Source organism: Fundulus heteroclitus, chromosome 7 (genome assembly GCF_011125445.2).
Source record: "Fundulus heteroclitus isolate FHET01 chromosome 7, MU-UCD_Fhet_4.1, whole genome shotgun sequence".
Lineage (NCBI taxonomy): Eukaryota > Metazoa > Chordata > Actinopteri > Cyprinodontiformes > Fundulidae > Fundulus > Fundulus heteroclitus.
In genome coordinates this window covers 36,283,177-36,309,506 of record NC_046367.1, presented here as the reverse complement: position 1 = coordinate 36,309,506, position 26,330 = coordinate 36,283,177, and the positions used below count along the sequence as shown (strand labels likewise).

General features: G+C 38.5%; 1 protein-coding gene across 5 annotated transcripts in view; it reads right to left on the bottom strand.

Annotated features, from left to right (window-relative positions):
• The window catches only part of myo1b (myosin IB), a 74,522-nt gene that overhangs the window by 12,344 nt on the left and 35,848 nt on the right, over window positions 1-26,330 (bottom strand). For all 5 annotated transcript variants that reach the window (XM_036139567.1, XM_036139568.1, XM_036139569.1 and 2 more), the window contains exons 5-18: window positions 23,235-23,339; window positions 21,226-21,272; window positions 18,697-18,760; window positions 15,349-15,447; window positions 14,359-14,462; window positions 10,019-10,166; window positions 9,360-9,478; window positions 8,601-8,687; window positions 8,464-8,529; window positions 5,382-5,486; window positions 2,729-2,791; window positions 2,332-2,532; window positions 2,021-2,247; window positions 1,734-1,934 (exon numbers count right to left, since the gene is read on the bottom strand). In XM_036139567.1, coding sequence (XP_035995460.1) covers window positions 1,734-1,934; window positions 2,021-2,247; window positions 2,332-2,532; window positions 2,729-2,791; window positions 5,382-5,486; window positions 8,464-8,529; window positions 8,601-8,687; window positions 9,360-9,478; window positions 10,019-10,166; window positions 14,359-14,462; window positions 15,349-15,447; window positions 18,697-18,760; window positions 21,226-21,272; window positions 23,235-23,339 — 1,636 coding nt within the window. The remainder of the gene's footprint in view (window positions 1-1,733; window positions 1,935-2,020; window positions 2,248-2,331; window positions 2,533-2,728; window positions 2,792-5,381; window positions 5,487-8,463; window positions 8,530-8,600; window positions 8,688-9,359; window positions 9,479-10,018; window positions 10,167-14,358; window positions 14,463-15,348; window positions 15,448-18,696; window positions 18,761-21,225; window positions 21,273-23,234; window positions 23,340-26,330) is intronic.

Below are 26,330 nucleotides of genomic sequence, written 5' to 3'. Positions count from 1 at the left end.
ATCTACAATGAAAAGCAGGACTTTACACTAAAAAATCTGCTACAACACAAACAATAGTGTATAAAAAGTAGCTGACTACCACAAGACATCACTTATTACCTGCTTGTCAAATTAGTAGACTTTCCCAAAGTCGTCCTTTTTACAGGACATGGAGGTTGAAAATATTACAGTCACTGTTACTGCCTGCTTTTGTTAAATTTAAGACTTAAGTTTTTTTTAAGGACCACTACGATGTAATTTTAAGACCTAATAGATGAGTAAATTTAATAACTTACCTACCTAGTAAGTCAAACAACTTAATTCAACTTAAATATAACTTATTAAATCAAGCTGGTGTTTTTAAGCTCAGGCCTTGTGTATTGGGAGCCCTGCTTTAAAGACTAAACTATTTAAATATACATTTCTCATAACAAAGGGGCTTGTAGAGAATAATGTTCCATAAACATTTTGATTTTAATTCCTTAAAACCACAAGGAATTGGGTGAATTTAAGCGCCTCGTAGTTTTGCTACATTGTAATGACCCTCATATTCCGCACACAAAATTTAAAACAGAATGACAGACACCAGTGCATTAAAACATAAAATAAGGACATGAAATGAGCATAAAAATGTAGATATTTTTATACGTAAATATAATTTAAGACATGGTTAAAACAAAACCAGATGCGGTTAACTCTTAAGGTCTAAACTTTAGGCCAATGAATTGATATTTAAAATCACAACTGCATAGTCAATTTATTTACATTTTAAATAATTAAAACCTTATCTTACAGCTACTACATTTTCACACACACAGTGTGACATCGCCTCTACTGTTGATAATGACCACCCTCAGCAGGACTGCTAGAAAATAAAGGTATTTGAACACTATTACAGCTCCTAAGGTCTGACTGGAATCATCTCACACTGGTATCAGCTGGTCAAAGCCATACAAAACCGCAAGATTAGAATCGGCCATAAATGTCTGGTGCGTCTTTACTCAAAGAGCAGAGCGACAAGCATTGAGGATTAAGTGTTTTGGGGGGAAAAAGGGAGATAAATGAGAGTCTCAGGGAAAATGAGGGCAGAAGATGACTAAAGTCTTACAAAGTGCCTAAAGATGACTGAAAAACAAGCTTCTAATGTGAGGCAGGCCAGATAGGAATCAGTGATTTTGCCAGCACAATGGATGAAACGGGGAAGTCTGGCTGATGTGGACTGGAAGAGACAGATAAGGATGAAATGTCTCGACACGTTGCAGTTCAGATGGGAAATACCAAACGATGAACATCTGGTATGTGACAAGACTGCAGCTAGTTTCTGTGATGTCAGGATAATTATTATGTATTCTATCATATTACAAAGTCAAGTGTTTTATTTTAGTGACTCAATGATAAAAGACTCTAGTTTATGAAAATCCTATAACCTTGTAACTAAAGTCCTTGTTTACCTTCAACCTGAACTATAAGTTGCTTTCAAACCATTAGGTATCTTCTTTTCAACCTTGTTTATCCTGGAAATATTATCTGAACCACTTTCTAGCAATCTTTCTCCACAATCACACCTGGGATCAGCTAACCCCCCCAGCGATGGTCACAAATATTCCCACTGGGAGCCGTCCGACATTCAGACACCTGGCAGCATTTCCCAGGTCTGAGCACATATTTTCATCCACTGCATTTGAAAAGGTTTGCTTTGAAAACCTTTAAACAACAAACACACTGCTCTGTCCTCAAGACCTGCACCGGTTTACCTGGCGGGCCCCTTCCAGTGAGGCCAGGTGCTTTTGCACAGCATTTTGTAGCGCTCCAGGCAGGGCTCGTAGGCCTGACGGAAGGCGTATCCTGCTCTCCTCACGCGGACGTTCTCCATCAGGCCAAGGTAGCGCACTTGATGGCAGACCAGGGATTCGGTGAAGATGTGGGATGCTTTTTTGTCATTGGGCTTGATGCATCTGGGAAGAAGACATTCAGACAATGAGTCAGGCTTTGTATTTTTCTTTTTAAAATACACCCACATCATTGAGAGGTTCAAATATACCGAATGTAGTTTGGGTTCTTTGTTTGCAGATTGCCCATTAATGTGCCAACAGACGCTTTGAACTGGAATCCTGCAGTCGGTGGTCGTTTAAGGTTGACTTTTGCAGGATTTCCTTCAGGGAAGAGCTGTTTGATGAGGCTGTGGTTGGCCTTATACATGGCCTGAGACAGGTCCCGGTAAAGCAGGTCGTTGTTCTTGTCAACGAAGCCTTCAACACGATACAACACCTTGATTTAGGAGGAAGAAAAAAAAAGAAAATGTAAAAACGTAACTTTCATTTATTGTGCCAAGACTTAAATGTACATCAGTACCTTGCCGGCATAGTGCTGGATGCGGAAGCAGTTGTGTGGCAGGCTGTGGTCATTGAGGAACTTTGAGTTCTTGTTTAGACGGCTTTCAAAGTGCTGGTGTTCAGCGCAGATGGTGTTCAGTTTGTCCAAGAAGGTCTCGTCAGTAACCGTCCCAGGCCTCAGGCACTCCTCGTCCAGCATGGCCAGAATGCCATTTTGGTTCTGGGACCAGAAAAAATTAAATAAAAAAAGTTGCAACAAAGCTAATAAAACTTAAGAGTTAAGATCTTGAGTTAGTGGGTTCAGTGCCAGAACAATTGAAATCATTGTGATTGTAGTTATTCAATGCAATTTTCTTATTTGATATCAGAATTGTTATACAGATTCACACATTTGTATGATTTTTAAGCTGACTTACATTCTCAATGAGGTCGCAGATAACAGCGTTGTTGAAATATTCAATGTTTGTCCACTCAATGCCCTGTAACAAAAATCACACAGGTCAAAAAGGACAAAGGCTCTTCCATCTTTATGACACCAGCTAAAAATCTGATTAAATAACACTCAAGACTTTGATAGATACTTGACCTTTAAAATTACCAGCCTCCATCTATTCAGATCCAACCAAGACCTTATGGGCCCAGCAAGAATTGATAGAGACCTACAGGCAGCTTTACACTCACCCTCCATAACTGGCTAGGAATATGTTGATTGACCTGAGCAATGCACAGTTTGTCCCACTTCCATCAGGGAAATGATTGGGAAAGAAGCTGTTTTTCAGTATGTTAGTTTTTGTTTTAATTTTCCACAAAGCTGTGAGGGTTATTGTGCCTGGCTGAAAATCAACAGACCATCAATCCAGTTCATAATCTGTTACATATTACAAACACACTAGTGGTTAAACAGGATTCAGATCTGATTAAAATCATACCATCTCTCACTTGCAAAAGTGTATTCACACACCTCAATCTCTCAGGGAAATTTCACAATTTTGAAGCAAAATTTATTGCACAATTATGTAGACTGTGATGTTTTTGACTAGAAAATTTGTCTATTAGCTGTTAAGGACTATATGCACACTTAAGCCCCTTAGGGAGTGTTGTTGTTGGCCAGTACAATAAACACTTCGAAAAAAGTAAAAAAAAAATAAATAAAAAAAATAGATAATTTCTTGTTGTGTCTGCATGTTATGTGTAATTATGTTAATTTTGAGCCGCTGTCTGCCTCATCAAAATTTCATTATGGTAACATAATGACAATAAAGCTTTCTTGATTGCAACAAACCCCAGAACACAATATCATAATGTCTGAAATTTAAAGACAATTAAGGTTCATTTCCTAGTCTTATTATTCCTGAAATACTTTCTTTTAGACCTTACAATTTGCAATAATAATAAATAAAAAAAAATAGAAAGATAAACCAGTTATAAAATTATAGCCTACCATTGCAAAATACTAACCTTTTTTTGGGTTTCATTTGACCAAACTCCATTTGAATGACTATCATTTTGCCCCTTCACCTTTCCTACTTTTGCAGCTTTGGTGGTTTCGTACCCTATATTTCCAGGTAAGGAAAACGAAGTCTACCTCTGATTCTTTGGATCAACCATATGCCTATTTTAAGGTTTTGTGCCTGTTTTGACAATTATCAGTTATTTTGTTATAATCTACATCTACTGTAAGGAAATGTAGTTAAATCTCAAATATCTCAGTCACTTCAAGCCCTGGTCTTCCAACTTTTCAGTTTACGACCCACAAAACTAGAAAAGAAAAAAAAAAACCTCACTTCAACGAACACTATGGAAACCTAGTTTAATATGAGGTTTGAGGATTTTACAGATATTCAATTTCAATTAAAATTTCTCAAGAGCAAAGATAAAAACTGATGTGCAACTGAAAAGCACCAGACACTGGTTCAGACTAAATGCTTGGGGGTATCAAAAAGGGACAAATGATCCAATCTTTAAAAACAGAACAAAATAATAAATAGACCCTGCAATTATACATCGTTCATGCCTCCCACAGTCTCATCCAAAAGTTTTTAATTTCCCATTAATGTACTTTACACCAAGGTCACAATATGCCTTGAGCAGTATGCATTCACTGGGACTGATGGGAATAAAATAAAAACAAAATGCCTTATTAACTTTGGCGCATTAATAGAATACCAGAAAAAGCTTTTTAAATGTTTCTATTAGTCTCATCATCCATACCTGCCCTTGTCTTCCCTCCAACCATCTTATTTTACACCAAAAGGTCAAAGCCTCCACGAAAGACAAAAATCACACTTTCCAAATTGCCCTTTAAAAAAAAGAAAAAAAGAAAAAAAAAGAGGCAGCTGACCTATAAAAACGTGTTTTTCTATCTTCAACTCAACATCCATTTATGGATTGGTGAGATGTACCAAAGGGTATGATTGATAATTTTTTAAAGGGTGGATGCAAAGAAGGTGTGGCTTAAACCGATGTGGCCACGTTTTTTGATTGGTGGCGCTTCCCTCTTTCTTCCCTAGTGCTGTGGTATTTTCCCATGCAATACACTGGACACAAGCCAGCAGTGGAATATCATTGGTGGTGGCGCAACTTAGGGAAGGGGGGTGTGGGGTCATTGCTGCTGCTGCACTCAAAACTCAGAGCTCTGAAAACAAACAGGGCCTAAAGGTCCAGATCAGGGAGTGTTTACTCTCAGAGTGAGGGATCATTTCCGTCCCTGTGAGTGCACAGAATGAAAATGTCGGCGGGTCAGAGATGGGGACAGAAAACAAAAAGACAGAGAAGCAGAAACGTGTTCGCTTTTAGGAAAAGAATGCAAGTTTACGCAAGTGGGGCAGCGGCAGGGGTTACAGAGTTGAGTGAAATGACCAGGTAGAAGCAATGCTTCAGGGGCCAGCCATAATGGACTGTCATCGCAACAAGCCCAGTGCTGACAAGTTAAAAGATGTAGATGTACAGCTGCAGGTGAAAGGAACAAAAACGGACAAAAGCGGTTGTTGAAAGGTACATGTCCCAGGAGTTTATAACCTTTCAACCAATACCTCGTTACAAAAGGTTTAAGTAAAATATGCAGCTTACCTCTCTAACATACTCCTCCTGCTCCTCACGCAGGGTCAGCTCGATGAAAATCTGCTGCAGCTTTTCGTTGCAGTAATTGATGATAAACTGTTCAAAGCTGTTGTCCTGCAGGCGGGAAAACACGAGGGATGAGAAACTTAACCCCAGGTTATGTCAACACGATCATAATGCTAAGGTAGGTTAAACAGTTATCTGCTCAAATATTCTGTCATACAGTTTGAAATAGAAAAAAAAAATAACACTGAAATCTTCTTTAAGGTTTCTGTTCATTGGATTGAACATGATAAGCCATAAAAGAAGGTGATGTGCCCTGCATCACTCCATTTTATTTCTTTACAACACATTATCAGAAGCATGCTTTGTTTCTAACCCATACAATTTCATGACTAATGTATTTTTTCACTAGTTTGCGTAACTTTTTTTTTTTAACAAGAAAATACAATCCTATAATATTGAGATAAGAATATAGATTTTTATAATCAGCCAATAATGGGAAATTTGAGAACACAGCTGGTCAAAAAGATTTTCAGAATATGAAAGCTGACAATTTAGAGATTGGAAAATTAAAATGAATCAACTATTACTTATCCAATCCCTTTGGATCAGTATGGCAGCATTTTTAATTGATCACTGCATAATTTTTAAAACACAATATAATACAAAACAAAATCTGTTTTAACAAAACAGAAGATGTGGAATAGAGAATTGAAGTCTCATCGCCATAAAAAGCAAATAGATAATCTACCAAGGCAGTAATTTCAACATAAATGACAATAAATCCTTATCATGGCAAATTCCTGTAAGACTTTAAAGACTTCCTTAACCATTGAAGGGTGGGTATTTATTTACTTTCAATCGTCTGATTAACTCTGTGGTCAATTATAACCACTAAGAAATGAATCATGCTTCTCGTGTGAGACGTCATTGAACACTGGTTAATATTTCATTTCTAAACATAAAGAAGCTGTTAGTTTTAGAGAAGGTCTCCACGTGAAGGACACGTTTTATTAGTGCACAGGAAGTGGGATACATTGAAACATGTAGTTAGTTGTGAATTTTAAAAGAGATTCTTTCATTCTCCTTAAAACCAGAAGGTCATTGTCACCCCTAAAACAAACAGGAAAAAAAAATTATCCCGGAGGGGCAGTAGATCCTGTGCTGAAATATGTAAAAGAAACCTGTTGGGAACATTATATTGACAAATTTGATGTTCTGTGACACGTCAAAAGCATCTGGAAGAAGCTACCATGTTTGGACTTGATAGCTTCTTTCAAGGAAGATGCATTTCACCTTTACTGTTGCAAATAATCATTTGGTTCAGATGAATTAAGCCTGAATCTGAGCCTTCCTGATCAGGAGTAGAACAGTCGCAACATTTTTAAATACACTTATCAGTTCTGTATTGCTACAATATTGATGGGACTCAGTTCACATACACATGTACTTTTTCGTTGATATACTACCATAAGAAGAACTAGAATCTAGAACCTTTTCTTTCAGCTTAGCCTGTATCTTTTAAATACTTTTTGAAAGAAATCCTATATTAGAATGATAGAACAAGACAATTTTTACAGTTTATGTGATAATGCAATTGTCAAAATTATTCATTTAAATTGACCATCTTATGTCTACTTCAATATTTAGCAGTATAACATTGAAAGGTGTCAACTGGATCATCAATAACCTTAAACAATTTTAAAACGATTGTAAATCAAAATAGTGGTTGAAATTGTTCCAGAAGTGAATACAAAGTAAAATAACTGTATAGCCCTAATATTTATAGGTCTAATTTTTTATGGTGTCATTAAGAGAAAAGCCAGAAAAAAAACATTTAATCCTATGCATCCCACAGTGTTTTATTTCTAAAGTTGATCAAGTTTGTTTAATTCTAAGTCTGTACAACTCAATGTTTACTGTGGATTAAAGTTTTAAGTGGGTAAGGGTTGTGACTAGCATTTAGTATAATTTAGCATACAGCACTATGCTAAGTATAGCTAACTGGACAACAGTCTTACATTTTGCCTCTAACAGACAAGTGTTGGAAAATACAGAAAATAACTACTCATTTAAATTGATTAATTAATTGCTTCTAAATTTAACTTTTTATTATACAGAAAACTGTATTTTTTTTCATTTTAAAACAGCTGCTTAGCCAAATTTACCACTCATCTACTTAACACACCTAGATAAAGCTATGAAATCATGAAATTGAAGCACACTAAAGAGAAACACCAGAAGAAATGTTTGATGCACTTTGAGTGACATGCTGAAGCTAACAGAACATAAAAAAAAACAGTTTGGGCCTACTTAAATCCTCGCAGTATCAGAATATATTGGCTTTAGACAGGCGTAGTGGTTAAAATGGCCACGTGTATGCCATTTTTCAATGGATGCAAAGGTTTCTTTAGCATCGTTTCAGCTGTGTGGCACACTATACTGCACACCATGAGGAATTAAACGAGATGCTAAATTAGGTCTAAAAGGATCACAGCATGCACACTGGCACAGCAAGCAGGCTGGTGTGGATGTTACTTACGCCTTCCTGATGACCAAGACAAAACACAACATTAAGAAGAGGGGAAGGACTTGAGAGTCAGTGAAATGAGCAGGCAATGATACAAAAAAAATAAAAAAAATAAAAGACATTTACATATGAAGAACGGGCAACCGCAATGCATTTAATAAAACATAAAAAATAAAATAAAAAAAAAAACTGGCAGACTTCCTTGCGTGTTTTACATGCACCGGCATGCAAAAGAGGCGGACACCTTTTCCTGTGCGATACACTTAACAGCCGAGCTGTAACATGTATTTAAATGATGAGAATTTCCCTTCCGTGTGCACAGTCAACAGTGTATTTACCACCAAATTTATTTCACCCAAGGGAGCAACAAAACTGAACTAATCCAAGTGTGTTTTTTTTATCAGCTCTCTGTTGTGGCAGATGAAACTCCACACAGATAGCACAAGCAGTCAAACAGCTAGGGGGCAAAAACTCTTTTCAGTGCTTGGGTGGTCTGATTCTGTCGTTTTGGGGCTCGTGAAGAAATAATCAGCCGGTTTAATCGACCATGTCCCTTACCTCAAATATTTCAAAGCCGTAGATGTCCAGCACACCCATCACCTTGTGGCGAGTTTTAGCTTGTGCCTGCAAGGATACAACATCATTAGCACAGCAGCTTACATTTGAATTTACTATAAGAAAATATTTTGACTTACCTTAATGCTTTCATTAATCCTGGTAACTAGCCAGCTAAACAGGCGACTGTAGAGATTTTTGGCGAGGGCATCCCTGGCGTAGTAGGCCTGTGAAACAAATTTTAATAGGTGAAGGTGTGATGGAGGAAATTTTCCAAATAATATGCTGTTCTTAGAAAGTTGTCACTTCATGTTTTTACTCTAAATCTGTCCATACAACAAAAAAAACAAACAAACAAACAAACAAACAAACATCAAAACAAAGATTTAGCATACAATTGTTATGGATGGGCATATCATCCGTTTTCTTTTCAAAGGATACACTTATTAACCCCAAACTTCACCATAAAGACTATTTGTTAATTTTTAGGAATTCATGAAGTGCCAGTTTTAGAGAAATTGCTCTTTTTTTGTAAGAAAAAACACATGTGGGACCAGGATTGCAAATAGTTTAGTTTATAAAGTGATATGAAAATTTTATCTGTTCTGCATCTTGACTTTAAAAGTCTATGCCAGCAGTCTCTAACCAATGTGACCAAAACTTCCTAATCTCTCAAACATGACCTAGATTTTGGATTTCAGGAGGGACACTGATCATTTATTATGTAAAAGGTTTTCATGTGGCATTGACAAGGATCGGAGTTGGCAGCCAGTGGGAAAGCTTTATTTTTCTGAGGACTATGAAGGAATGGGAATGTACGTGCACCGACCTCAGCACAAGTATGATGGAAATGAGCGCTCCTAACTGGTTCAAGTTTGAGTTCAAACTTCATATCTGACCTGGGCCACATTCAGGGTGGTGGAAACTTTCTCCATCTTGGCCTCAACTGTTCGGTAGCTGAAGGCCCTCTCCAGCACAGACTGCTCAGTTCCCAACAGCTCACACATCTCCTTCAAATCTATAGAGGAAAAGAAAAGAGCTTTTCAATTATTCCTTATTCATGGATGAAGGGCCTGATATGCTACAGCAATGATGTTTTTATCCAGCAATCTAGGATAAAATAAAGAGAAAATTTGATGGAAACAGATCAGTAGCATAGGCTTACAACAAATAAACAATACTGACAAACATAGGATTACAGGAAGCCAGTTTATATAACGCGCTGTCCAGTTTGGCAGTTTATCAAGTCTTAACAACAGAGCCCTCCAATGAATGGCGGAAATCCATCGGGCTGTCGTCATGTGGAAAATATGTAAAGTTTTTTGGTAAATTGTCGGTTTCATTTTGTTTCCCTTCTGTAATGTAAATTTACCAAAATAGGTTAAATCTAAATGTAAGGTAAGGCAGCTTTATTTAAATAGCACTTTTCAGTAGCAAGATGATTCAAAGTGCTGACGATTGAAATGTAGAAAAAAAATTCAGTTAAACTAGAAGCATATAGTTACAGTAACACTAAAAACATTAATTATTAAAAACTTTCAAACGGGATCAAACCTACCATTTTTGTCTTTGACGCGACTCTCATCCATGCCATTGCAACGCGACTCGGGCTTGAAATCAATGTTGCCGAGCTTTAGAACAGCAGCTACCAGCTCCAGCACCGACTGCATTTCGTCTTCCATAAATCCAACGATCTGCATGGCATTCTGTAGCGGTATAAAACATTAAAAAAAGGGTAAGTCATGTTTAGGCATGGGTTCATTTATTATCCCTGTTGAAAACTGTCAGATTGTAAAAGAAAGCTTCTAAACTTTTCCTTCTCTTGCTAAAGACAAATTCAGCAGCTTTTAAAAAACACCTCTGGTTTTGCCAATAACAGCTTATCATATATGCTACTCTAAAAAGACAGCAGGACAGAAAACAGTTGTAGTGGGGACCGACAAGCACATGAAATCATTTTAAATGTTAATTGCCATACATAAAAATAGAGTAGATAAATATATATAAAACCAAATGTAAAACTGTTTTATTGATGGGACGATACCACAACATATTAATCAACATTGAAAACCTCATACCAGCTCACTCCTTTTCTTGGAATGATAGTTAAATCTTCATGTGAAGAAGTCATAACTAGTAAACCCAATCAGCAATCACCTTTTTCCCCCAAATAAAGGACAAATTAGTCAAGCCATCTATACATTTTATCCTGTTCATTAAATGCAACAGAATAAGAATACTACCCCCAGTATTTAATGGTAAACCTTTGTTACATTTGCTGAATTAAAACAAACTACCTAAACGTGTTTGCAGGTTCTATAGTATCCAATGAAAATTGATTGTGGCCAAAATCAGAATGGGACGGTCACACCTCGAAGGAAACTGAAGCTCTTTATCAGAGAATACCTGAAATCAGTGTTGCCATAGAACCAAGACATACGCTTGTGAAGTCCACTACTGGAACACAAATCAACAATCCTGCAGCATGTTTGTGGGACGTGGTCATGACAAAACTATACTTTCACCACAATGGGTTTCTCAAAGTGTATGCATAATATAAAATATCTACGCAGAGAAAAATCAGAGCTCCCAATTTTTTTCCTATTATGTCTAACTAACACGTCCATACAACGAAAGGGGAAAACACCTACTTCCATTTTAAAGTTAATAAGTCAAGTCAGAAATCTAAACCCCATCAAATATTAAACTCATAAAAGCTTGTCCTAGCCTGCGAGAACTGAAAAGGAGGATATAAAGTGGCGGGGCCGATTGTTTGGAGGGAATGTCCCTTTGTGTTTCCGGTGGCGAGGTGCAGCTGTGCAGGGAATGTTTTAAGCTAATGGGAAGCAGGATGTGAAAAATAGGGAAACGAGGACAGCTGACCGTTGCACTTCAGACTGACAAGGCTTGTACAGTAGTTGGGGAAAAGCATGCTAGAACAGGACCTATTACACTGCAGTGCAATGGATAGACACAATAGCCCTTATTCCCCCCCCCCTCCCCCTCCCCCCATGAGAGAGGACCTGAAGAAGTGGCAGAGCACAGACCAAACACAGGAAATTGTATGTGCGTAGAGAGACACACTAATATAAGGAAAAATATTGTATTTTCTTAATGACTTTTCTTTTCAGTAACGTTAAATTTGAAATCATACCTTTCTTTTTGTACCAAAGCACAAAAAGATAGATATGATATTTCTTTTATCAGCATACAATGAAGATAGTTGGATGAAGTAGTGGAAGCTAGACTGAGGTCAGAAGTGGGCATCTGTGTATGGTTTCATGCACAGAAAAAAAAAAAATACTACAGAGGCAGTATTTGCTTTGAGGATGCTGACAGAAGTACATGGAGAGTCAGAAGGTCTGAAAAAGAATACGACAGGTTGCAGAGAGAGCTACATTGTGTTTTTGTAGATCTAGAGAAAGCATATGACTGGGTGCAGAGAGAAGAGCTGTGGGGATTGCATGAGGAAATCTGGAGTATCAGAGAAGTATGTTGGTGCAGGACACATAGATCTGGAAAACAGTGGTGAGGTGTGCTGTAGGTGTGACAGAGGAATTCAATGTGGGACTGCATTAAGGATCGGCTCTGAACCCTTTCTTGTTTGCGGTGATGATGGACAAGTTGACAGATGAGGTTATATACGGGACTCTCTATGTACTATGACGTTTAGAGATGACATTGTGATCTGCAGTGAGAGGAGGGAATCAGTTGAGGAAAATCTAAAGGGATTTAATGAGAGCAGAGATAAAGAAGGTGGAGGATTTTAAGAACTTAGGGTCAGAGTGTGGAAAAGAGGTGAAGAAACATGTCCAAGCAGGTTGAAACAGGTGGGGGGGGGGGGAAGAGTATCCAATGTGTTGTGTAATACAGTATCAGCGAGAAAGAAAGGAAAGGTTTTCAAGACGTCGGTGAGACCAGCCATGTTGCCAGGTTTAGAGATAGTGGCACTGAAGAAGAGAGAGGAGGCAGAGCTGAAGGTAGCAAAGAGGAAGATGTTGAGGTTCTCTTTGTGAGTGATAGGATCAGGAATTAGTACAACATAGGGGCAGCTCATGTTAGATGTTTTTGAGATCCACCCAGAAAATGAGGCTTAAACTGTGCTGGTCTAGCAAAGTCTGCTCCAGAACCTTCAAAAGTTGCTGAAGTTTTCATCGACCAGTTCATTTATGCTCTTCATGCACCTTGAAAGTTGGTGAAGTAGTGCCAGAAACGTTTGGATCTCTGTTTTTGAGATAAACAGAGAGAATGAGGCCGAAACTGCCAGGCAGGAGGCTTAGATGAAGGACAAAGAGGAGGTTCATGGATGGAGTGAAGGTGGACATGAAGGTAGTAGGTGTGAGAGAAGAAGATGGGATTAGATGGAGACAGACTACTCGCTGTAGAGACACCTGGAAGGAAAAAGCTGTAAGACTTTCTGTGCTTTGGTGAATCAAGTGAAAATCAAGTTAAAAGGTTTAATTGCTACAGCAATAAATGGGTGGGAGACAGGTGTGAACCGTCATCACAAGAGAGAATAGTGAGTAATGCATTTTTGTTTGTGCTGTCGTGTAGCTGAGCAAAGAGTTATCTCTGCCCTTTGTACATGAATCATATTTAACAGAATGACGCAGATACTAGGAAAGTCAATACTCTGTCAGCAGACCATGGCATTGCTTGTGATTATTCTACTACTGTTTGTTTAGTTTTCAACTCAAGCCGTATTAAGTCATTTTTATTAGCACTGGGACATAAAATAATAGTTTCAATAATTTTGAGAGAAACAGAAACTGTCCTGTAATAAAAAGGTTAGACTTTTAAACATAGGCTTTAAAATTCAGTAAGACTGACAATACAAAGGCTATAGCCCAATAGGTCAATATAGCCACCTTTATTCAAACATGTTTTACAAGATCAAGAGATTGCAGACTGCAGTTTTAACTGGATTTGCATTATTTTCTGGTTGTACTCAAACGTATTTTCCCTTTTAAAAACAGTACAGCACATGAGTTTTGTAGATAAATATATTACTAGAAGAAAGTGTCAATTTTGATCCATAAGATCCTGCAGTTTGTAAGGAATGAGTGTTTAGTTTATATTAAAAAACAGTTAATGTTTTATTACTCTCCATAAAGGGGTAAGGCACAAATGAACATTGCAAGTGGTTTATTGAGTGATAATAGAAGGTTTAGTGGAAGGAAGAAGCGTGGTCTGAAGCAAAGCCAATCCAAGACTTTAGGGTAACAGGGCATGTCCGATAATTGTTGAAGTGCAGAGGTACACCATCCATGTTGCTTGACGTTTAGTGTCACGTTCCAAATACAGTGAGGCTTTGGGGAGTCGGGGCAACTGCTGCCATTTCTCCACTGTGGTTTCTCAAGTGGAAAACCAGGAGAAAGATGGTAGACCAAAGTCAACAAAGTAGATGAGCTCAGAATCAGAATGAGCTTTATTGCCCAGTAGTATTTCACAGCAATTCCTCATACGTATAAAATACTACTTGGCAATAAAGCTTCTTCTGATTCTGAGCTGAGGATCACTGTAAAGCAAGTTGGGGTTCTTAACACCTCACAAGAGTCTCAGGCTTATCACTTCCATGGAAAAAAAAAAATAAAAATCCATGCAAAAGGACCATCAAGCCAGTACAGTAAATGAACACTTTCATGTAGGCCCACTAGTACATTTCAAAAATCCCTTTAGTCTTACATTATCTTTTACAAGAAACAGAAGTTTCAGTTTTTTATTAGCCGCAAGACAATTATCAAAATGAACAGAAATAAAAAGAACAAAAAAAAAACACCTGGAATGTGCCAAACTACTTGTAATGAATTAATCTAACATGAATTTTAATTAAAATAACATTCTAAATATTATTAATGTGATTTGTTTTGGGGTTGAATGTGCGTTGGTGCAACTCACTCTGACTGTCCTGAAGTTGGCCGCATCATCCAGCCCGCTGACCGTGGCTGAGTCCAGGCTCAGATAGTTGTACTTGCTGACGTCTCGCTCCAGCTTGAGCTTCTCTGTGACAAGCAAACAATGCGGCTGCTCTTAAAACACGTTCCAGGCAAATACCGATTTTTAAACACCATCCGAACCTCATGTCCACAGAAATTACAATGCACACCTGGACACTCATAGCCAAAAGGCATTTGCCATGTAAAGAACTTTAGCACAATGCATCCACAAATGAGTTATTGCTGTGACCATTGTTCCCTGGGCTCAGATTGCAAACTTAAAAGCCCACCCTATGTAGGAACAAAGAAATCTATTCCTCTTGTGGGTGCACGTGTCGGATTTCATTAGTGGCTGCATTAACTACAGCGAAACCCTGCCCCTCTGATGTGAGCACTCTAGGGGCCGATGACCATTATATTGTTCAGGACATAAAACAATGCCTTCAGCCGTAGAAAGGCAAACAGAGGGAACAGGTTTCATTGTCTGGCTTTGTTCTGCGTAGTGTTTTAGGCAGGAAGATCGGGTCGTTAATGTGTAAGCCATGTGTTCCTGCAGCTGCTTGTCTGCTGGAGGATGCTTTTACGTAAGATTTCCACAGAGGAACTGCACAATTGCTACAGAGAATCAAGCAAAATGTGCACCACCCTACATTAAATCGCTGTGAGGCAAAGGATTAAACAATTGCCAGTCTGGTTTTTCCAGCAGTTGCTATTGTTGCGCTGTGGTTTCGTTCATTTCTTTGTGAGTCATGTGCATAGTTTGAAGCTATAAATTCTTTCATGAAATAATTGCTGGATTAATTACAGTCTGTTTTTGGGTAATGCTTTGTTGGTTAGTTTTTTTTTTTTTAGCATATCAACCTGCCATTAAAATGTCCCTCTCGGTCCAGGATATTCACATTAACACTTGCATGGTTCGGACTACGCTTCAACAACCTTTCAGAAAACTTACTGAGCGTGTCGTCTGAGGCTCCAGACAGGAGCTGATAAAAGATGTGGAAGTTCCTCTCTCCTCTTGGCTGTTTCACCACTCGTGACTTCTCCAGCAGGTCTAAAAGGAAACAAAGGGAAACTGTGACACACGGGCTAAGAAGTCTTCGCAGGAAGTTTTTCTGCAACTCCCAGAAGTGTATTGTTAGTAAACATGTGACCTGATATGTTGATATGAGTGCAGTACCTGCATTTATACCAAAACTCCTTGTCATATACATTTGTAGTGTCTGACAAAAGTATTCACATCCACGGACATTGTCACGTTACCACCATAAAATTTAATTTTGTTTATAGTCAAGCACAGAGAAAATAACACTGCTATCAAAGCTTTTCTCCTAAAAATCTTAAAAGTTTGCCATGCATTTGTCTTCAGCCTCTTGAGGCAACCCTAGCCATCTTCCACTGCAATTAAATAGTAATGTTTGACTCCTAAAGCTTAACACTTTGTGACCTCTTCCCGCTTGCTTGTGAATAAAGTAACCCCACAGCTTAACACTACTAATAGTGTTTCACCACAGAAATGGGTTTGTTATGGGGTACGCTGACTGTTAAAAAGCTGCTCATAACGTTTTGTATGCAAGTAAAAAAATAAATAAAAAAATTCTGTTTTGTTTTCGTCTAACCAGAGCATCTTCCAGGTCTGCAGCAAATTTCACAACAGACTTCTGATGGCTTTCTCCTTGCCACTCTGGGCTGTTTCTCTCATTAACATCCTCCTTCCTTCAGATGTTAAAAGCTTGAGATATTTTAAACGTTAACCATCTTCTCCCCAACTGCTTCTCTGACTCGTTATTTGGTTTTCATAACGTGAGTTATTGACCAATGGTCTGTTTGCAGCTGTATTTACACTGAAATTGAATTAAGGCAATTTTTGGCACTGGAATATATATAGGCATATTAGAGAAAAAGGGCTGAATGAAAATATGCAACACATTTGAGATGAGAAAAAAAACAAAAAAACTTGCATCTTTGTGCTGATTTCACATTAGGGGAAAATATTATTAAATAAAAATCAGTTCTAGTCCAACCTTGTAGAGGACCATTCAGGTAGAATTTCTTAAAAAAAAAAAATAAAATCCCCCCGTTTTTAGGAAAGTTATGAGTTTATTTCACACTACTTTTTGCTATTGTAAACTTGCTTGAATTTCCAGCCACGAGAGGGAAAAAAGTGCTTCATACTTTAAATGTTTAGAATAATCTTGAGACACGGGTGGGTGGGATGCGGGAAGGCCAGAAGTGCTAGTTTGCAGTGCATCCGCAGATTTTCTGCAAAGGGCGAATTACCAGGCCTTTCCACAGTGATCTGGGGATGTCAGGGTCAGCTGAGGATCAGGCTAAAATGTGATTCTGCGACACCCACAGGTCATGAATCACATAAGTGGCACTTAGGAGCGAGTACATCAATAATAGAACACCCATGACTGAGAGGTTGGCAGCAGCAATGTGGAGCCGTGATCAAAGATGCAGAGAGAGAGAGTGGGAGATGGAAGACCAGTAAAAAGCCAGTTCTTGTACTTTATCCCATTTTTCTTTATCTTTATATCCAGGATAGGTCTTTTGGCACCATTACAGAAAAACAAGAAAAGGAAACAAAAACTATTCGTTATTCTAGGGGCCTTAAAGTGAGTTACATCTGCAGAGTGCAACAAATCTGGTCATCTTGCAATTGCATTTTAAGGCCAGAGCTTCATATTTTCTGTTGCAATGCACCATAAACTAGATTTATTACATGCCCTGCTCACAGCATGCTCCCACCGGTGCTTTAACATGTTTACAGGCCAACATAACGTGTGGACAAAATCCTATATTTTGTCAAAAGGGTTGAAAAAGAATGTAACATAATAAAAATCAAATATAGCATTAGAAAAAAATAGTGTGGGGAAAAAAATAAAAAATAAAAATGGGCAAGAGATTTTATACAGACAAAAAAACAAACAAAAGCGATCCATCCAGCTCTGCATCTACTTTCACACCCCATCTGTCAAGCTGTCCATCCAGGCAATTCTGAGCGAGTCACATGACTACGGCTCTTCTTCGCAGACTGTTGCCAATGTTAGACCAACTCGGCCGGGCGGGCAGACACAGGCACACTTGTGCGTCTGCCATTAGTTTCCGTCTTTGTTCACAATGTTTTGTCTGTGCTGGCTTCCCCCGCTTGAGGTCACAGAAACAGAGGCGAGATCAAATCAAAACAGGCAAGGATAAGCTGTCAGGGAGAATGTCAGGAATGGGATTCATGCTCCCTTTTGTTTGGTCTGACTTCCATCATCCAAAAAAGGTTACTTTCAGAAATGATTTCTGTATGATGTCTTTTCACCAGGACGGAGACTGAAAGCTTTACAAAATGGGCATCGAAATGTAAAAATGTTCAGGGTTACTACAACACTGCAGTGGCTGCAAAAGTTTTCATACCCCTTGAAGCTTTCCACATTCAGTCATGTTACAACCATAAACGTTAAAGTTTATAGACATATGATAAATCGACAAAAAGATTTGTGATGTTTATGAAAATTTACTTAAAAAAAAAAGATTTTACAAGTTCAAGTACAAGTATGTTGTGCATTTGTACTCAGTTTTCTGGCCAGTGCTCTGCATATAGGTATCCTCCAGATCTTTGGTGTGTTCCTTTAATGCCTCCATTGAGTTTATACAGCCCTTGTTACGGCTTTTTATAAACAAGACTTTCTTCTTTGTAGCTTTGTCAACATATCATTGCACAGGAGTTGTGGATCTCAGCAGCTCCTCCAGAGGTACCAGGAGCCTCTTGGCTGCTTCTCAGCAGTTTTCTGTGCTCATCTGTTCAGTCTAGGTGGATGACTACAGTTGTGGTACAATTGCTCCATTTCTGACCAATTCACAGATCAGGAATTTCTTCCCAACTTTAATTCTGTACTGTCTGCTATGTTCCTAGGTCCCCATGATGCCGTTTGTACACTGGTGTTCTCAAAGAAACCTCTTAGGCCTTCACAGAAAAGCTGGAGTTACGCTGAGACTGAATTAGATACAAGTGGACTATTTAATAATGAAGTTACCATTGGAGGCAATTTGTTGCATTCGATTTTACTAAAAAGGGAAAATATATCATCTCCCTTCCACTTAATTCTGAACTACTTTGTGTTGTGGTTTCAGGTGAAACGTAGTAAAATAGATTCAAATGTGTGACGCGAGTTTGAGGGGCATGATTACTGTTGCAAGGCACAGAAAAAGCTTTCATATGATCAGTAGCATTGAAGCAAATTAATACATGTAAGCTCCTTGTTGTTCAGGATAGAAGATAAAATGATTTGTTTGGTCCATCTGTACTCACAGTTGCTGATGACTCCACCCAGCGGATCTCCTTTGAAGTCAAACTCAATGTCCATATATTTTCCCTGAGGGTCAGAGTGGAACAGTTAGAAGTGAGCATTCATTTACTCTGTTTTTATGGTTTTAATAAAAACAAAACAAAAACAAACTCATGGGGTTTGTGAAGTAACATTTCTGTTCAAGTTAGGGGCTAACTCAAGCCATTTTAAAAAGTTACTTATCCTATAAAGCTGGAGGTTAGACTAGAGTCTTGTATGTGATTTTTTCCTCCTCTGCTCTCCTCTGATGTATTAATAGCAGCTCAGTTGCCAGATCAAGCCAGGCACGGCTGGTAAGCGGGTTCAAGCCAAACTCAATAAGCCCTCTGCACTCAGAGAAATGAAGTGAAGGCTTCATTCATAATTTTATGATAAAATGATGAACCTCTGATTAAGCGGTAGCTAGTGAGGAGGCCTAAAGTCTCTACGGCAGTCAAGGTCATCAGAATATAACCAGATTAGAAGTATATTCCATTGAGAGGTCTTTGCCAACCTTGTTGCTTACAAACAAAAGAACTCGTGCATACAGTTGTTAAACTATTGAAAACAGTTTGCAAAGTAAAAGTGGGTCAGAAAATCTTTACAGCATGTTGAGCAGCAAGTTGGTGCTTGCTGGAATAACCAGTTTCCAGCTTAATCTGTGTCAGGCAGGGAGGAGGCAAAGGTATAGTGTTACTGGAAGTGCTAAAAGATGATTAAATACATGTTACAAATTTTTCACTAATTAAAATCAGTCAAGTTAAAAATGTTAACGTGAACAGAAGTCAAACTGATGGGATCTAATCATGGTGAAGGGCAGAAAAACTGTTCACCTCCCTGGCAGATTAGTGTGGGAACGTCTTCTGTGGCAAAGGAAACAAAAACACGCCCATCTCTGTCACAATGCTATTGCCTGGAAATTTGTAGTCTGGATTGTGGTCTATTTATAGAAAGACTTAAATCAGACATTTCATTATCCCTGGCGATGTGAGTTACATGGAAAAAATATGAATAGTTTATTGCTCAAGACACTTGTTTTTGACAAATCGATGGATGGAAGGACAGAGAATGATAGTTGGATGGATGTTTAAAGGAACAGACGGTTGAACAGATACGCTGACATTTGGACAAAAATGGACACAGAAAAATGAAGGCTGGACAAACGGACTGGCCGGTTCCCAAATGGATTGATGAATATAAAAAAATGGATGAACAAACTGATAAATGGTTAGATGAATGGCCAGGGAGAAGGATGGACTGTAAGCCGAGTAAACGGATGGTAGATTTTTCTCAGACGATTAGTAGTAGGGAATAAGTCAGGAAATCCATTTTTCAATTTTCAATGTGATTTTGAAACAACGCTGTTCTAGAAAATGTGGAGACCAGCGCCAAGACTATGTGTCAGGTACAAATTTAATATGAGTGCACAAACAGCACTGTGTGTGGGCTGGTATGCTGTGCAGATCCAATAAATGTGTCCCAATTACATGGTAGAAAAAAAAAAAAAAAAAAAAGGTACAAGGACACAGAGGATAAAACGGTCTTCGCCTAAACTGCTGGTTTGTGGTTAGAAATCACCGTTGCTCCCTAACATACATCTCTTATGACGGCCATGTATACACACACTGAACAATCAAAGCAGGAAAGACAAACACCTACAAAACATGGGTTAAGCTATGAAGCTGGAGGAAATTCTGCTTCAACTTACAGGATTTCTTTCTACTGGTCAGAGCTCTATTCATTTTCATGACTGGAGCAGTTGATTTAAACCCCAGTTTGTCTTCACATTTCAGAGTTTGCAGTATCACTTCCTGGCTTTTAAACCATATTTGCCATCAAACAACCAAAGACATGCTTTTTTTTAAACCCTGATTTCACTTTTTAATCACATTCTAGAGGAACTTTGCATTACCAGGCTGCAGGAGCCACTGAGTCACTCAGTTTAATCTACATCAACGGCCCCGCTTCAGAACACAGTGGTATAGCTGGATATAATATTTTGAGAGATTTTAGAGAAAAAAGTTCAGTGACCCCATGAGGAAACAGGCCTTAAGCCACTAAGGTATTTCCTAAAGAAGGTGGCTGTAGTTTTATCCAGTGCATATCAATGGAAAGTGGAGTGCATGGAAAATTTGTGGTAGATAAAAAGGTGCAAAAAAAAACAAAAAAAAAAACAAAACAACTAAACAAAACCAGCAGTAATAAAAAAATCACAGCCTTGAGAATCATGAAGCAAAGCCTTTTGACTTATTCTGAAGCCATTTATAAAACAGTTGAAATCTATCACCGTTTTGTGACTCTCCCTTTTAAATTACTTTCTGAAATAAACTTTTGATAATTTTTCTAACTTATTGAAATGTACTTCAGATTACAGATACAGGAATTAAGCAAATGTTACACAAATCAGCAAAACTGCTTTCAATGTGTATAACTGCATGGTTAAAAAAAAAAAAAAAAAAGAAAGAAAAAAAAGATCAGCTATGGAGTCAAAATAAAAAGTAGTTAATACTTACAAATCTTGAAGAATTGTCATTTCGGACAGTTTTTGCATTTCCAAAAGCTGCAGTGGGGAAGAAAAAGCCAAAATTGTTAGTTAGAAATTGTGAACAAACAAAAAACTTTGAAGTTAAAACTATTCTGAAAGGAGCACGGTAAATAATAAAACACAAGCCAAGTTCTGTTCCACATTTTTTAAGCCTTTATTATTGATCCCCGGCATTGTCCTTCTCTCTAGTCAGCTGTCAATCATAACCGACGTGAATGTCAAAGCCATTTGTACTGATGATGCCCCGTAATTCTGTATGGATTAGGCAAAGCACCAGGGCTTTCCAGGCTTATAGGAAGGACTAAACCTTCATGTCACGCCACAGTCAAGTCAAAGTGGTTCCATATGTTGCCCTGCTAACAAACAAAAACGAGATGCTCTCAGAGGAGCACAATAAATGCATTATAGCATGTTCACCAGTGGACATTTTCAAAAAAGGACGTCATGTTCTGCTGCAGATTTAATTCGCTTTAAACAACATTTCCACATTTAAATGCTATTAATGCGCCACATATCAGAGCGCTATTAGCATAACAGCTTAATTTGCTGATAACGGCTGAATAATGCGTGTTTAAGGATCCGGATAGTGTGAATGTGTGGGCTGCTTGTCTGGAACAACGGCAGCCAGCAGGCGAGGAACACACAGAGTAGGAGATGCTGCAATAAAGAGGTGAAGAGAAATCAGAGCTAGGAGTGAGAAATGGAGGGTTACAAAGAATGAAACCAATAAAGAAAGTGAAGCGGAGCATCACAGAGAGCAAGCATGATAAATCCGTTGTGTTTGGCCGAACAAACAGGTCCCTCCTTTTTCCTTGTGTGTGTGTTTCTGTGTTGGGGCAATTAGATCGGCAGGAGCTAAACTCTTGCAGATGTGCAGGGTTTTCCACTGCAAGTCAACCTTACAGCTTCATTTTTCATGGGCATTTCCTGTCCACTGCCCCCAATTAAAAAAAGGCATTTCTGTTCCAGCACCGGGCTGCAGGAAAGACCGTGTAGGGGGGCTATAAATAATCCCCCCCCCTTAACTACCCATACACTAAACACACCGACAGTCCTAGAACTTTACATGCATTGTTCAAAGGTTTTCATACCTTGAGCTCTTTCATTTTCTTTAAGGCTGTTGAGGCAAACTTCAATCTACATAATGGGACTTTTTATGATTTATGCATCTCTTAGTAGGTTTGCAACTTTTTCATGCATTTTGATTTTCTCAGAATTAATTGAACAGTACTGCCCGAGTTGTTCAAAGCCTGGGATATTGTTTTCTAACCAAGCTCTGCTTCAAACATTAACTTTCTTTCAGACCCATCGGGTGTGCTCCTGGCTCTTCATGATCCTTTCAGTTCAAAAATGTTCACAGATTGCTAATTTGATTCATTTCTGGGCTGTGAATGTGTAAAGGCATGAAAAGGCTTCTATCCAAAGAATTCCCCCAGCATGATGCTGCCACCATCAAATTTAACTGTGCGGAGTCCACAGTTAAATTCAGTGTATTCCATTGGGATTTTCTGTGATGGACCAATAGATGGAGCATTATTGTCAAAATCAATGAAGATAAATGCATTTATGTTTTATAAATCAAATTAAAATGTGTTGTAGTGTCCTTTTGCATTTACAGCCCATTGATGTGGTTTTTGCCACAGAGTAAAATGGGCTAAACAAAAACGTATACCATACTTCAGATTTTCCTTTTCTATAAAGTTAAAACCATGTAATATATTCCTTACATTTAACAGTTAAGTGCACACTTGCATTTTGTAACAGTACAATTTTGAAAGATAAACACGAGTTCAAAGGTGGCATAAATACTACTGCAATACTTTTTTTCAATCTATACATTTCCCCCCATAATTTTAGTCCCTTTTTGTCAACTTGTCTTGAACTGGAGCAGCCCGTTAACAGATTCTATCAACAACACGCACACATCAGACAGCCCAGCCTCCAAACTGGGACGCAGCTTGAGCCACCGTCACTCACCCTCCAGCACGGGATTGGACTGCAGCAGCTGTTCCTTGACCTTATTCACCTCCTGGCCCTTCCCACACACTGCAGCCACATATGACATCACCAGCTTACTGGCCTCTGAAAGACACACAGATATTAGAAGCATTATGTTAAAGCCTCTCAGACATGACGGAAGAGCAAGTGCACCGTGGAGGCTCACTGTAGCATTCCCCATAAAAATTCCCATTACATCACCGCTCGACACTTATGGGAGTAAAGGCGGAGACCCCATTTTAGAAGCCCCCTTTTGTTAAGTTGGATTCTGGCTCACAATTTCATCACAATATCATCATTCATCATAGCATGATTTCATAGGGTAGCAGAGAAAACCCCTAGAAAACCAATCTGGATGCAATGATCATTGTTCCCCCACTGTCCAGTTCATTGAAATTAGTCTGGGAATAGGCATTCCAACTGCGGGACTCTCCAAAAACGGTCTGCAGTAAAAGCTCAGAAAGAGACATGCCTCGTGATTTGAGTGTTGGCATCAGTATCATCTTTGAGCTACCACCAAGATTGACAGCGACCCAAAACCGACGGGTGTGACCTGCCAAAAAGAGTTCTGCTGATGGGAAAAGCTAAATGCTTCAGTTTTAAGATGAAGATGGAAAAATAATGCCAGGATTAGGGGATAACGCTGAGCGACAAGCAGCAGATTACTACAAACATTTCTTGTAATTTTATGGTCATTTCTTGTATAAAATAAAGCTGTGATTTGTTTCTATAACAAGAAATCTTATGACAGTCACAGCTCTTTGATTTTACAAAGGCTATATAAAAAAGGAGGGTTAAGGGAAGAAAAAAGAAAAAAAACAGGGAACCACACATCCATAAAAGCAAATGAACCATATCGATGGGTAGTCTTTAATGGTCTTATTACTGAAATGCTCCAGGGAAGCTGAGATTACTGAAATCAAAATTTATCTCCGACTTGACTGCAGCGATGACTCCTTGGAGCAGAGGTTTTCATTTACATGGAGGGAGGAAGTCTAAAGGGGAGTGGATCAAAAACGTGATTGATCAAACTGGACTCAATAATGCCTGGATTTGTGCTTCTGCAACACGAGTGAGCCTTTATCTTATTGTTTTTATCGTTAATGTGAAAAATTTATCATTGTGATACGAGTCTAAGTTTATCTTGACAACGATAAATTCCAACTAGTCGCATCTGAAAACCCCCCAAATACAGCCAGTATTGTCAAGATTGTTTTTTTCTGCCATTTTCTTCAGATTGTTTTAATTTATTGAGGTCTGTGTAGCTTAAACTCATAAAAACATGAGATCCGGATCCTCATCTGCCAGGTCTGTGATAAATAAATCACTTCTTTATGTAGTGTGCTGATAAAGCACAATTTTAAGTGCTTTAATACGTTACACTATTAAATGTTTTTTCAAGCGCAGTATTTGTGTATATTGGGCTAACCGATACGCAGTCATGGCCACACAGTCACCTAAAAAGTTGCAAGAAGCTATAAATAATAGTTTATCGTTGATCTTATTATCTCAATAGTATTGCCACCCTCATTCTACAATTGAAGTCATTGCACTTCTTGCATGAACGATTTATTTCTAATACAAAAAGGAGGATTTTGTTACTACAAAAACAGCATCTGTGAAATTGCTGGTAGGAGAGCTATGTTGTAAAATCCAAGCTCCACATTTAGTGACAACCCCTTTTAGAGATATACAAATCTAGAAAACCTCCACTAACCAACCATTTATCCAAGTACTTTTTTTTTTCTTTTCTTTTTTGTTTGTGGGTGGGGGGTCCCATGCTGATAAATTATCTTTAGTAAAACCACCTGAGACAATCAGCTGCACCTCTGCTGGTAATAGTTTGTATTACCTCCATACTGCCAGTGGAATAATGTTTCCAATAATGTTCTCAAGGCTGGAGCATATAGGGGAACGTTGAAATAATCTAGAGATCAGTCATACAGGGTCCAGGGTCCCATCCTATATTCTCTTTAGCTCACCCCAGGAGTTTTCTATATGATTGAGGTCATATTGCAATATCCAAGGACACATGTTGATTTTAGATCAAGGTTTTATATCATTATCGTGTTGGACTACTCAATGGAGGACCCATTTTTAGTTTGGTAGAGTTCACACATACAAGCTGCTGAAATGAACATCCTTAAGCTGGCTGGCCTTAACTGGAAATGAGGTGAGGAGGCTCATCTTTGGGAGCTTTGAGTAGAGCTGCTGCTGCAAAGGTGGTCAGCTGAGGTACTCTGATAAAATACTTCCTGGATGTGTCCCTTTGACAGTTTTCGGAACACTTCCTGTGTGAGAAGACCATAGAGCAAACCAAGAACAGTCTTGGGGAGCTATTCTTGCTTTGTGACCTGGAAATGCTTAGAGATGCCCAAGAATGAGCTGGAGAGAGGAATGTCCAACTCTCCTGGACCCAATCTGAGATCAGCAGAAAACAAGGAATGGATGGAAAGGTTCCCATCGCCTTTGGTAGAAATACAAGCCAACAACATCAGAGCTCCTTCTTCACACTTAGCAATGGAAATTAGGAGGATATTCATCCTTAGGTCACTCAAACACACAATTTGGGACTTTAACTGTGACTGTGTTTTGGTCCAATGAGACTAAGATTGAACTTTTAAGCAACAGTTCTGTTTACTGTTTCCTCTGTGGATTGTGGAAAGATGGACTTGTCAAGCATGACTTCTACAAGGTAATTTCTATACCCCCAAAGTAACCTATTGGAAGTTTCTAGAAACGCTAAAGCTGATTAAAAAGCAAAGCCTACATTTAGATTGTACTTTAAATACATTTTAAAGTGTATTATATCAGGGGTACCATCTAGTTGTGAAAGCAGTGGGTGTTTTTAAGTACACTACTCAAATTAAACATTGGATTTTTTCAGGGAAAGTTCATGCTGATGCGACAAACTAGACTTTCAGGCATTTGGCACATCTCTACCAGGGGTGTCAATAATAAACCTGCAATGCATGTTACGAGTGGATTCCATCTGCATTCCCACAGTCTGTGCACAGCCAACTGGATATTGCAATTACCTGCGAAGCAGCAAAACTCACCAACCAGGAAATACCA